The following is a 13,827-nucleotide window of genomic DNA, read 5'->3' as shown; positions in this document are numbered from 1 at the left end:
GCTTAAGAATCTAATGAATTTGCATATTGGCACAGTAAAAGATTTGCAGAGAATGGGCATTAAGCAAAACTAATTTTTGACTCAGTGCAAATAAATTCATATTACTTCATAATTAATTTTTATTGTCTTTTCCTAACATGATGTTTAGATAATTAGTGCTGAAGTTACCTTAATTTTGTACCTGCAACATACAGAATAAACTCTGACCTGTGCCTTGACTTTGTCATGTCCATATTGAAGGTATTTAGGCATGGTATGTTTTCCTGTCTGTAGAGTAATCTGAGAAAGAAGGCAGTAGTTTGGAAAATGACTCTTATTCCTACTTTACTGTCTTCTTTTGAATGGATTAGGGCTTAGCCACCTTACAGCTGTTAGCCTAAGTCCTTCTATATCTTGAGAAAGAGTCAATGTACTTCTTGTGCCTGACTGTTCTTAAAAAGAGAGATTTACTGATGTGGAGCCTGCTTACAAGAAATGCTGGTATTATGCTTTTTTATAGTGGAAGAAAAGTGCCCTTATTACTTCTTTGAAAAAGTTTGCAGATCAGGCCACAATTTCATTCTTTGCCTTGTTTGCCTTGAGTGATGTGACTTATGTTTGAGGAAAGTATATGCAATAAATTTCTGCTGAAGTAATGTGAAGAGTGGAGAAGGGCTTTAAAAAATGCCACTGTTACTTGAAACTTAGGCAGCTTTACAGATTATCACATAAATTTCCTGTGGTCAGTTGTGCATTAGACTGAATGCTGGGCAGGATAGCAGCTCATATATGAACAAACAACGGCGTGTAATGAATGAATAGTAAAGTTCTCTGCTTTGAGGACTGGTGAATGAAGTGCAGGTTTCCTGAACTGCTCTCTGAAGTGCTTAGGAAGCGTGTGAAGGATCATATGCTGTAGTAGGAGGATGCCCTTTCCCAGGTGAGGATTGAGTTCTGTGGTTGTTCTTCAGGGTGTAAGTGGTACATTAAGGTGGGTTTAACATTAAGGTGTATAAACACTCTGAACACTTCCAGTTTTCTTTCTCATTTAAAAATTTTTTTTTCAATTTTTAAGATTTTTTCGCCTTAAGAACTCAGGAAAAGGCATAATGATTGCTTGCCACTGGGGGGCAGAATCTGTTGGGTTGCTCTTGAATAGAATACTAGTTTTATTTAGTGGCAGACTGCATAGTTTAATAACTTTGCTTTCTTAGCTGCTGAATTATTTTGGAATGGTGTTTACTTATAGATAATGGTTTTGCACTGTGAAAGCACCTGTTACTGTTTTGTGTGATTCCACACACTTGCATTATCTAGTAGTTAAGTAATAAGTGAATTAATCATGGTTTTCTATAACTCTTCAAATGAGTCGATAAATGATTTAGTATTGGATTCCCCTAATAAGCACAGGCTTTGAAATTTACTTTTTCATCTGAAACCTTCATGCCTTAAGTTGGCTTCCAGAGTAGTTCTGATTTATTTGAAGTTGTTTCATGGATACTGTACCAATAAAAGCAAAGGGAAGGAAGAAAGAAAATACAGCTTTGACATGAAAAAGTTACAAGCAAAAAAGTGTGAAAATACCTTGAACCTATCTTTTTCTCATCAAATGGCCTTGAATTCATTTTACTTTTATTATAGGACTGGCCTAGAGGCAAAGTAAATTTGAGTGTTACAACAAAGAGGGTGCTATATGGAGGAATTTTTTAAAATAATGAAATACAACATATGCATAAACCATGCAGCCTTGTAACAGGAAACTTTGTAAGAAGTTTGTACAGTAAGACTGTGGTTAACTTTTCTACAATTCTGCAAGAATAAATTTTATTAGGTGTTAGTCAGAAAAAAAATTATCAGCTGAGTTTTATGCTGTAAGGTTAAATGATTCTTATGACTATATTTAAATACTGGAGCAGTATAAATTTGGACTTTGATTTATTGGCTAATTCTATTAAGGAACAGAATATTTAACTGTTGCCTTTCTGTTAAATTGGTTCTGCATAAGGACAGATTTTTTGAAAGGTTTGGGCTTTGAAAGTTTTTCATGGAAGAGATCTGCTGATGACTACTTTTAAATGGTTTCTCACTTAACTTTGGAAAACTGTTAGTGTTTTGGTTTTTTTTTTTCTATTAATAAGGGAGTTAGAACCTCTTCTCTAAATTGAGCATGTGAATGGAAAAATAATCAAGGAAAATATTCTCTGAATCTCTTACCATCCGTTTCCTTTTACCTTCTTCAGCTCTTCTTAACTGTAATGATTGTAGCCTAATGATCACAGCCTAACTGATATAAAAATTCTCATTGCCTTCAGTATGCCAGAACTTTGTCTTAATTATGAATTGCTAGATTAATCTCTTAATCTGCAATTTATTTAAAAAAAGCACTATAATTTAAGTGAAGTAAAACCAATTGCAGAAATATGTAACTTTGGGAGCAGTTGTGTCTGTAAGTGAAAGACTTGTTTTTCAAAACTTTGGTAAATTCTATATGATACATTTTCTAATTTCCCTTGTTGAAGTATGGTACTCAAAAGTGTGCAGTCACTGTGCACTGGCAGTATAAAATGTTTTGTATCTTACATGTGGGGGGGTTATGGCTTCTGCAGTGCTCCTGCCAAGAGTCAGTGAGTGCCAAGGCAGAACAATAATTACCTCATATGTTTTTAATAGCACATATATATTAATAATGACCCAATCTGTCTTTTGTCTTTTTGGTGACATATTGTTGACTCATATTTAATTCATTGTCCTACTCTAATCTCCAGATTCTTCTTCTTAGTGCTGTTGCCTGCCATTCTCTGGTTTCCTGTGAGTCAATTGCCTGAGATCACATCAGATGTTTTATTTCAGTTTAGAGATGCTGTCTCTAAAGTTTAGAAATGCAGTATATGTTATTACCCTGTCTAATAAATAGTTTGGCATGATGAATTTTCTGTTACTTAAAACCTATGTACAGCTTTATTATTTACATATGTACTTTCTCCTTTAAATGTTCCAGCATTTCATGTGAATGCATTTGTCTATAAGATTTGTTTGCTGACCCATATTTCCTCCAAAAGAATGCAGTTTTAGTTTCTAACTATTTAGTCTATTTTGTCTTCTCAAAGGGTCTTTCAGAAGTGTGTGTATGTAGCTTTTGTTTATTTTTCTAGTGGTCATCAATGATTACTCAATTACAAAAAAAGTCTCTAACCTATAGGAATTTATTTGGAGGGTGACCAAACCCTTGTTAGCTGCTTTTCCTAGAGGATTGAAATGTATCTTGTACATGCTATAATGCTTTATACTAATTTTATTTTGGGTTATTATGTTTGGTGCAAATCATTCCTATCAAAAATCACTCTACTACATCATTGTGGTAGCTTAGTCCCTAAGTACCACACAGCTGCTCACTCACTTTCTCCCACATCACCCTGGTGGAAAGGGGAGGAGAATCAGAAAAAGGTAAAACCTGTGAGTTGAGACAAGAACAGTTCAAAATTTGAAATAAAGTATGATAATAATGATAATGGCAATAAAAAAAAGAGATAAATAAAACCCAAGATAAACAAATAATGCACAGTACAGTTGCTCAGCACTCTGTGACTGACGCCCAGCCTGGCCCCCATCAGCGATCAGCCCCTCACAGCCAACTCCTCATCATTTGAATGTTCACAGTGTGCTTCCAACAGTATTAAAATGTAGGATAACAAACTGTTCCTGCTTGTTAAACCTGTGATGTCTTTTCTGAGACTGCCAAGAAGGAAAATGGTAGGATGATGATTTTTTTTGATGTAATTCAGTGACTCATTTTACCACAAAGTAAGAGTTAATCTTTTCTGTATGTTGGTTACTGGCCTAGGATATATATATACAAATGACTTGAATGTGAAAAGTGGCTGTGTTTATGTGGTGTTTTTTTTAGCAAATTAAGTCAAGTTGTTTATTTCTAATTTTTTAGGGTATATTTGAAACTTCTTGAAGATATATTGGACTTTCATCTAATACTCTACAGTAAATTCCCACTTTTGTGTTGTAAGCTTCTCACCATCTGACTTTGCTATAAATAATTGTCAATGAGTTCTTTGGATGTGACTGCAATTATTCTGGAGATTATTCTTCACCACATATCTTTAACAATATTTTAGCTCAAAAAATTAGTAAATAATCACACAGAAGGGGTAAGTTAGAAGGTATCCCTGGAGGTCATCTAATCCACCCACCCTGCTCAGAGTTCCTAGAGTGTATTACTTGGGGTTGTGTCCAGATGGCTTTTGAATATCTCCAAAGAAGGATACTCCACAATCCCTCTGGGCAGACTGCTCCAGTGCTAAGCCACAGCCTCACAGTAAAGAAGTTTTTCCTCATGTTCAGGTGGAATTTCCTGTGTACATCAGTTTCTGCCCATTGCCTCTCATCTTGTTGCTTGGAACCACTGGGAAGAGTCTAGGTCCATCCTCTTGACACTCTCCCTTCAGATACTTACTTATATACATTGATGAGGCCTCCTCTTGGTCATCTTCCTGAGGCTAAATAGGCTCAGCTCCCTCAGCCTGTTCTCATGAGAGAGATGACCCCATCCCTTAGTTATCCTTGTTGCTCTCCCCTGGGCCTGCTGCAGGAGCTCCAAGTCTCTCTTGTAGTGGGGATCCCAGAACTGGACACATCACTCCAGATGTGGCCTCTCTAGGGCTGAGTAGGGGGGCAGGACCATCTCCCTCAACCTGCTGGCAATGCTCTTCCTAATGCATCTGAGGATACTGTTGGCCTTTTTGGCCACAAAGGCACACAGCTGGCTCATGGACATCTTGCTGTTCACCCCAGGTCCTTCTCCATAGAGCTGCTTGGACCAGCTATCTTGGACCCCTTGTCTCTCTAGGGCACGTTCCCATGGGATTTTTCAAGAAGGTCACTGAAGACGCCAACATTAGCTCTCCTGAAGTCCAGGGTTGTGATGATACTCATTGACATGCTTCTTCTTCACAGGATACTAAGCTCCATGATCTCATGGTCACTGTAGCCAAGGCTGCCCCCAGCCTTCACATCTCTAACCGTACCTTCCATGTTAGGTAGTATAAGGTCCAGCTGCACACCTTTCCTAGTTGGCTCCTTCACCATCTGTGTCAGAAAGTTATCATCAGTGCTTTCCAAGAACCTCCTGGGTTGTTTCTGCCTCACTGTGTGGTTCCTCCAGCAGATGTCAAGGTGGTTGGAGTTCTCCATGAGAACCAGGGCCTGTGACTGTGCTGCTACTTCCAGCTGTCTGTATAAGACCTTGTTTGTTTCCTCCTCCTCATCAGGCAGCCTGTAGCAATCACCCACAACACTGTCACTAGTCTGCCCTTCAATCCTAACCCATAAGCTGTTGACTCACTCATCATCCTCCGTGAGACAGAGCTTCATACGTCAAAGTGCTTTGGGAAATGCTTAGCAATCATGAAGCTTCTTAGTCTTAGGAGACTATAAAAGGAGAAGTAGGAGAAAAGATGGGGAATTTCACTGGGTTTTAACAGTGGGATCATATAGTTCTGTTTGGTTATAAGTTTTCAGGTCTGTTTTAAATGGAATTTTAAAGTTGACATTTATTTTATGGTGGTGACTTAAGATCTTACTGATAACTTTTGAAAGTACCTAAAATATTGAAAAATAGGGCATGTATTCAACTTCAACTGAACTCAGTGAAAGGTCTGCTGTTGATTTATGATTCACTAAAAACATCCACGTGCCTGAAACTATTCAGTCAAATGTTACTCATTTGGAAGGGCAACTGGTGACAGTACTTGTTTGTGGGAGATTTGCTAGTTCAGTAAGATGTTCTATAATATTTATATAATGTATGATAGATGTATAACTTCAGTTGAGAGCAGAAAGATTCACAGACTGGAATTTCTCCTACTTGCTTTAGAAAAAGTATATGCCAGTGTTGTAATGCCTGTATGAATGCAAGGCTCTTAGAAGAAGATTTCTGCAGCTGCTAGGGCCTGAAAAGTAGTTACTGAACAAGTTATGGCAACAAACAGAATTTAAAGAAAAGAATTTTACCATCTCTTCATGAATCGTTATTATTCAGGCTACATCTATGCATGCAACCATTTTCAAGACCTCCCCTGTTTATGCTGTCTATAATTAATCTTCTGCATTGAAAAAGAGAGCAACTTTGAGTGACACTGCTTTCACAGCTGCCTGAACATTTTTCCTGAGACAATTTCTTGCACTAGGTGGAAACATCCACTTTTAAATGTGGAAAAAATTACTTCCTTAATATAGAGGTTGTAATAAACAAATTTTAGTACTATAGTCTGCTTAGGGGAAGAGGCTTTACCTGTCGTGTCTACACAGTGCCAAATACCATGTTTCTTTCAGTAGGAATTTTAGTTGGGTTGCAGCTATGATACTTTGGGATCTTTATACTGCCTGCTGATCTGTCCTACTCCTTTGAAGCATACTAGTGTTTTTCCTAAGGGTCCTTCCATCACCTCAGGTTAATATGAGATTTAAAGGCATCATTCCCAAGTCGCATAATTTAACTATGTCATCTTCTGTGGTAAGTCTTGAATCAAGAACAAAGGAGTGTATAACAGGTCTCTAAGGGATTAATTGTGTGAGTGAGGGCTGATTTGCCTTTGGAGATACTTCAGTAGTTCAAGATTCCCTTTCCATCTAAAATTCTCCTTATGTTTTATGGCAGGCACAAATCTACAAGAGGTTAGGTAGAGAGAATACAGTTTGATGGATGAGAGAAGCAAGGCTATTTTCTATTCTCGTGGCAGCTCTGACTCCATGTTTTACTATAACTTTACCAGGGAGGCTCCTTACACAGAGTGCTGTTACAGAGAGAGCATCTCTTGTGTTGGGACTTAGGAATATGTTTTACTTCAATACTTTAATATCCAGAACGGATTAGGAAATAATTAAAGCTAACATCAGTAGAATAAGGACATAGTGTTTTCCTAAAACACGTTCCTTAGTTTCTCTTAAAGTTTTTCTCTTCCTGTCCACTACTCTATTTTTATTTCCTTCCCATTGGAGTGATTTTTCAATTCCAGCAGGAAAGCACCCAGTCAGTGTCAGCTGGAACATGCGTACACTTTGTGCATCATTTGGGATGGGTACTTGCATTAGCACTGAGTGATGCAGGGCAATTTTCCTTTTCCTCTTTGCTTGTGTTCAGGGTATTGGCAGTCAGATCCTCTGGCTTAGGATGAATGGCCACAGCTGAAGTCCTGAACTTTGATCCCTTCTGTAGTTATGCAAGGAGCAGCCACCAGACCACCAAGCTAGCAAATTCAGAGTTCTTTCTGAATGTACAGTGACACGTGCTTCCTGCACCGGGTTAGGGAGGTAATGTAAGACTTGCCTTTTACTAGGCATACATTGTTTGAAGAACTGCTCAAGTTATTTTCAAATGGTTTTTCCATTCATCAGACCTGATTCCTGAAGTTCTTTTCTCACAGTTGCCCCAGATCTGCTTTGCTAAAGGAGCTACACTCAGCAGCAAGTAGAATTTTCCAAATTGGGTTTGAGCTGGAGAAGTCTGTGTTCCCTATGCTGCGAGAATTTTCAGGGGCAAATTTCAATGATAAAGGAAAAGGAGAACATACTTTCTTGTTTCAAGTCAGGACAGGAACTTGTATTCCCATGTGTGGGAATATAGTTTATGTGTATCACTTCACTGGTCACTTTTTTATCATATTAGGAAAACATTTCCCATGTATCATTAAAGGGCTCTTAGGCTCCTGAGTGTGTTGTAAATGCCAGTTTGTCTTTTAATTTTATTTCATTGATGCTTCCTTCCATGTGAGGCTTTTTTCGTGAGGTATTTGATTACCATTGAAGGCAGTTAAAGTTTTCTCTGCTGACATCTTCCTAAACTCTGTAATTTTATGAAGTTTTTTCTGATTTCCAATTTATCCCAGTGTAGTTTTCATTGCCTGATTTCATGTGGTGCTCAGGCCTTGTGATTATGTAGTGTACGTTTTATGAAAATGATTTGGTGCCAGAGGGGAAGCTCAGAGTACAGGAAATCATTAACATGCAAAAAAAACTTGAGCTCCAAAATAGCTTTAATTAGAAGCTTATTTCAAAGAACTACCACCTGCCTCTCATTTTGTCTTTGCATTAGCTCTAAAAACATTGTGGCTTAAAAGTGTGATGTAAATATATTCCTATCCTGCTAGAATAACAAAACTACAAAACAACAGTAGCTAAACTTGTGCTTAAAAGTAGCAGTTTCTGGCTAAGGGGCATTCCTCTTGAGATACAAACTGCTGAAACTATGTAGAGTACACTAAGTGATTCCATCTGATATGCAGAAAACACTGCGGTTTATATTTTCACTTTATAAATGTGTCACTGGCAAGGCCAACTGGCTGCAATAAGCTTTTTTGAAATGGACGTTTCTGGTTGAGTATTTGGAAGACTGCATTTCTCAAAGTGAAACATAAAAACTCCATTCACTAGCTACACATTAAAAACAAATGGCTGAAGGAAATAAGTTGACCTATAAAAAGCTGGGAAATAAAAGTTCATACACAATTTAATTTTCTTTAGTTATGCTTTACCTGTTTGGATAACTGGTGTTTGATCCACTAGTACAAGCTAGTTAAAATCCAAATTTGAAAATTATTGAGTAGGAACAGCACAAATATGATGAACAAAGTGGTGGGTATATTAAGAAGTGCTGCTATGCTTTTAAAGGCCAAAAGAGTGATTGCTGATTCAGTTTTGTGCCTCTGTTTCTCTAGACAGTACAGTTCAGTATTGCAGTGTGCTTGGGGATCATTGGAGTGCTCTAAAGAACTTGTCATATTACGTCATGTCATATTCAATTGTGTCACTACTGTTAAAACAGGAGAGATTTTAACAATGATATTTGCATGTGGTTGGGGATTGTGCATGCTAAAGATGAATGCTTCTATGTTTGGCATGACACATAGTAGCTTCATACATATTGCAGGAGTGTTTCTATTCATCACTTTCATGATGTTAGGGAATTGGTAAGAATAAGATCGATATTTATAATATAGAGAAGAACAGAAGCTATTGCTATTTGTTACTTAAGCAATAACACCTCAGCACTTATAATGACTTTTACTTTTTTCTGTTATTTGAATTGTAATATGTCTACTAGATTATCACTTTGTATCTATTGTATCTGCTATAGTTTTCATCAGAAGAGATGAAACTGTAGAAATTAACAACTTAACTATATTTTAGACAAGCTTAAACCCTAAAGATTGTGGTCAGCAGTTGTCTAGGAGACAGTTTTCTCACTACCATCAGTATACAGGAGTACCTGAAATTTAATTCTATTGCAAAATAGGTAAGATTTCTGTGGTAGTAGGGGCATTCACTTTGCAATTAAATGTCTTTTACTTTTGATCTTATATCAAGCAATGTTTTGAACTTTTCAAAATGGAATAGTAACATAGTAAAAATTTAAATATAAATAATATTGTTGTTATTTTTTTTTTTTGTGACTTAAATTATTTTATGCAGAGTTTTAATTTTTCATTCTTTTTTCCCCCCCAACTTTATATCTTTCTGTGGAAGAAAAGATGAAAAACAAGAAGCCTTAAAAAAACCCCAATGTACAAGTGTGTTCTACTACTGTGCCTTTTAAAATAAAAATTTCAAGCTGCTATCTGTAATCAGTTTGTCTTCAGGGTTCAGGTGCCAGGGAATTCCACCAAAGTTAGACTCTGAAAGTTAAAATTCAGGAAATAGGGCTGTCAGACAGCTGCAGATTTCTTCTGTAGCACGCTACTGATGGTAGGAGAATGCACAGGAGACTTTGGAAGGGGATTTGAAGATTCTCTATACCAAGACTTACAGGGTTGCATTCTTGATAAAGGTGTAAAGTAGAAGTGGAACTGAACAGTTAGCTATCTAAAGTGTTGAGAGGGTTTGCAGTAAGCCTGATGCTGAATGTGAACATATGTGATTTTGAGGTAACAGAGGTAGAATAACGGTGGTCACACAGACACCTGGATTATGAAGCACTGTTTTCTTGCCTGTCAAATAAAAATGCCACTAGTTATTTGTAGTAGCCAATAACTATGCTTTAAAATAACCGTACCTAAGAGAGTGTGGTGGCAACCAGTGGGCTAGCACCTTTTACTGGATATCAGTGTTTGTACTAGCTCCTAAGGGAACTTTTACTGGTTAATCATTATTTTGTACAGCTGACTCACTCATACTCTTTCTGGACTGCATCAGCAGTGTGATAATAATTTCAGCAACTATTGGGAAGTGGAGGCTGGGTGTCATTAACACTGATAGCATACCAGTACAAAACTTCTCAATTTTCCCTACTCTTTTCTGATCAGGAGCATGTGCTAGGACTAAATCCTGTGAAATTTCACATTTTAGAGGAACAGAAATCTACCGTAGATGCCATAGAGTAGTTCAGAGATAAAAGACAGAATGACTTCTTTGAATATCTGATTTGAATGATTCTTCTTTTTGACATGACCTAGTCCAATCCCACTCCCTGAGCAGGTTCAGCTAGAAGTTGCTCAGGATTGTGTTCTGTTGTATTTTCTGTATGTCTATGGGAGAAGAATTTACAGCCTTTCTGGAAAATGGGCTGTAGTGTTCGATGACCTTCACAGTAAAAAAGAAAATTATGTTCAGATAGAATTTAATGTGATACAGTTTGTTACTGTTTACTTTAGTTCTGTAAGTGGGTGCCACAGAGAAGAGTCTGTCTTCCTCTTGTCTTTTCACTAGAGACTGAAAGATTCAACTTTGCCTCAACCAAATGAACAACATGAATTGCACTTTCAAATGTCCTTCTTATCACATGGTTGTTATTTGTAATAGGGTTTATGACGTGTTGTGAATTACATGCAGAATCTGGAAAAAAGGATTGTACATCTTAATTCTTAGAAAATAGGAAAATCTGAAAAAGAGATGAAGGAGGCAGGAAGGATGCTGCTGCTTTATCTTCCTTTTTTTTTTTTTTTTTTTTTTCTGTTTTTACCTGAAGCTAAGTTTTTATTGTGTATTTCAATCACAAGGACAAGTAATATGACATACTTTCTGGCCTTTTACACTGCTATTTATTTCTAAGTAGTTAAAGTTTCTGTGAAGAATCACAGTGAAGATGAACAATGTTTTGCACTGTACGTTTGCTGCTTTTTCAGATATTGAATATTTCTTTGACTTTTGTTACCTTTCCGGAACTGTAAGAATGAAGGTTTAGTCTATTTTTGTTTTGCTTCACCTTCCTATGTTAGAAAACTTATTAAAGGATTGAGGGTGGAACTTAGTGAACAGACAATTTATTTGGGTCATTCATGCATACAGAATCATTCCTGAGGCAAAACAGAGTATTTTGATCGAGGTGAATAGACATTTTGAATTACAAATATTTCATGTAGTCTTTGCTAGATAAAGGCTTATCTATGAATTCAGGAGAGATGCATCTATCGGCTTCAGGAAGTGCTAGTCTTAATGGTATAGCTCTCTTTGAATGCATGAAAAATATTGTTTGCACGAATTGTCACCCTTGCATATGAAGTGCAAACTGCATAATCATCTTCTGATCTCAGAAATCTTCCCAATGAGACTTTGAATTTAGATTGGTATACTTGAGGCATGATGAGCCATTTCTTAAGTCATGTCTTGTGGCTGCTGAATAATGCATGAGGCTTGAAGTAATTTACTCCAAGCTGAATTTTGTATTTGGTATTATTTTTAGACTTGCTGGTAATACAGAGTTGGATCTTTTTTGTTTTTTCTTTCCTTGAAGACAGAAAATGTGAATGTAAAATGTGGAAGACATTACCATGGTATTATTTTCACAACAATACATATTTGTAGGACTTGAAAGAATAGAATTGGTTGTTTTTAAACCACAGTTGTTATGACTGCTTTTAAGGTATGGAAGCATTTAAGAACCAGAATAATTTGGCATTTTGGGAATATTGAAACATTTCTTTAAACTGAAATAGTAATAGTTATATCCTTAGGAGTATTGTTTTGAAACAAAATATCTTGCCTTTTTTTTTTAATGTATTCTGAATGTTATTCCCCGCCCCCCAATCTAGTTTGTTTATTTTAGAAAGTAAGCTGTTATTGAGGTTGGAATATTTAGTATTCTTCCTCATAATAAACACTCCCATAAATGAAAATTTGCTTTTGTTAGGATTACTTATATGTACAATTTTAGTTTCCTCACAGTTTTAGGATTAAAATGACACAAATACATTGCTTTGTTTCCTTTGTATGTCTTTTTGTTGCTTCCCTTAGGTCGAGATTTGATCTGCATACAGTCCATGGATGGGATGCTCATGTTATTTGAACAAGAAAGTTACGCTTTTGGCCGGTTTTTACCTGGTTTTCTTCTGCCCGGTCCCTTGGCTTACAGCTCGCGCACAGACTCTTTCATTACAGTGTCTTCTTGTCAACAGGTTGAGAGTTACAAGTATGTGTTTATGTTTAGTAATTATAGTGTACTTTGGTGGTATCATTTACTAGGTAAACACATTGAAAGTAATCTTGTTTAATTTTTAAAGCCTTTACTGGAGTATGCAAAAGCAGGTAGTTGCAGGAAAGATGTTGTGTGTTGCTGAGTGATTACTGTCTTGGTACAGTCATAGAACAAAATGTGCTGTGAGTCCTGAGGACTTTATGGTCCTGTTTTATTTTTATAAAGGTATTAAGTCTGCTAGCTTATCAAGGCTATGTTGCTCCCAAGTGTCAGGTTTTTCCCTGCTTCAGTTCAGTCTAGCCTGTGCTTTCAGTGTTGGAACATGGATGAAACTGTTGTGAGCTATTTTAGTTTGTCACCGTATTAAGTTTATGGGTTCAACATTTAGAAAAATAGAACTATATGGAAAGTAAAGACTGTGCAAGACATTTGCACTTCCTCCAAGCACAGGGACTATGTATCATAAGGCCAACTAGACAAAAATTTAATAGAGAATAAGAAAGAGAATGAGAGAGATTTTGAAAGACAGACAAGGGGGCATTTGTATTTACTGTGGAGGAGCGGCTTGAATCCATGGGGCTCTCTGATGCAACCACCATGTTGAGAGTTTATCAAGTATCCATCTGTTTAGAATCAGGTGGATGCTTGAACAGTGGGACATTGCGGTGGATGTCTGCTGTGAAGCCTTCCTTAAACAAGGCGTTTCCCTATTGCAGACCCTTGTTCTCACAGAGGAATAATGTTACGGTTATTGAATCTCTAGGCTTAGCAGTAAATTGCGGTGGGGTGGTGTTTAGGGCAGAACTACTACCTGTGATGACAAAAATCCACACCCATTAAAATGGATGAAAAAGTGGCAGAGCTATTAGGCTTACAGAGCCGTAGTTGTTCACAGTTCTAACTAGCAGCCAAAGATAAGGGACGATGATACTGGAGCCAGTATTTCCTTAACATCTTCATCCTGGACAGTAGGACAGAATGCATGTCCTGAAATTCAAGGACAATGTCTAGTTTTTGGAAGTGGCTAATATAGAAAGGAAGGATATGGTTGCCATTCAGAGGAATCTCATGATGCAGAAGTAATGGGGTGACAAGTACCTTAATGATTTTTTTCAGAGGTAATAATATATATTAAAGAAAATAAGAATGCCCCTTTTTATAAATAATGCCCTGGGAATCTAATCCAGGGAATGTTAGTTGAACACAATGCTTTGTCACACTACCCTCTTCTGTCACCTGTAGTTCTCAGGCAATACTCTTTATTTTGCTGCTTAAGATTGATCAGATTATAGATATCGTGTATTGTTTGCTTAATGCAGGACAAGATATATATGTTGCAAGTAAAAGTAATTTAATGGAAAATTTGTAATTTTCCTAAGAAATTAGAGTAAAAATTCTAATATAGTATTAGAATAAAATTATAATAGAATCTA

At 36.8% G+C, this 13,827-nt stretch overlaps 1 protein-coding gene across 3 annotated transcripts in view; it reads left to right on the top strand.

Moving 5' to 3' along the window:
- BBS9 (Bardet-Biedl syndrome 9) overlaps positions 1–13,827 on the top strand; it is a 298,687-nt gene that overhangs the window by 17,794 nt on the left and 267,066 nt on the right. For all 3 annotated transcript variants that reach the window (XM_039548173.1, XM_039548172.1, XM_039548174.1), the window contains one exon: positions 12,214–12,388. In XM_039548173.1, coding sequence (XP_039404107.1) covers positions 12,214–12,388 — 175 coding nt within the window. The remainder of the gene's footprint in view (positions 1–12,213; positions 12,389–13,827) is intronic.

The sequence above is a fragment of the Corvus cornix genome, chromosome 2 (assembly GCF_000738735.6).
Source record: "Corvus cornix cornix isolate S_Up_H32 chromosome 2, ASM73873v5, whole genome shotgun sequence".
Taxonomy (NCBI): Eukaryota; Metazoa; Chordata; class Aves; order Passeriformes; family Corvidae; genus Corvus; species Corvus cornix.
The sequence above is the reverse complement of the archived record's forward strand: the minus strand, read 5'-3'. Positions and strand labels throughout refer to the sequence as shown.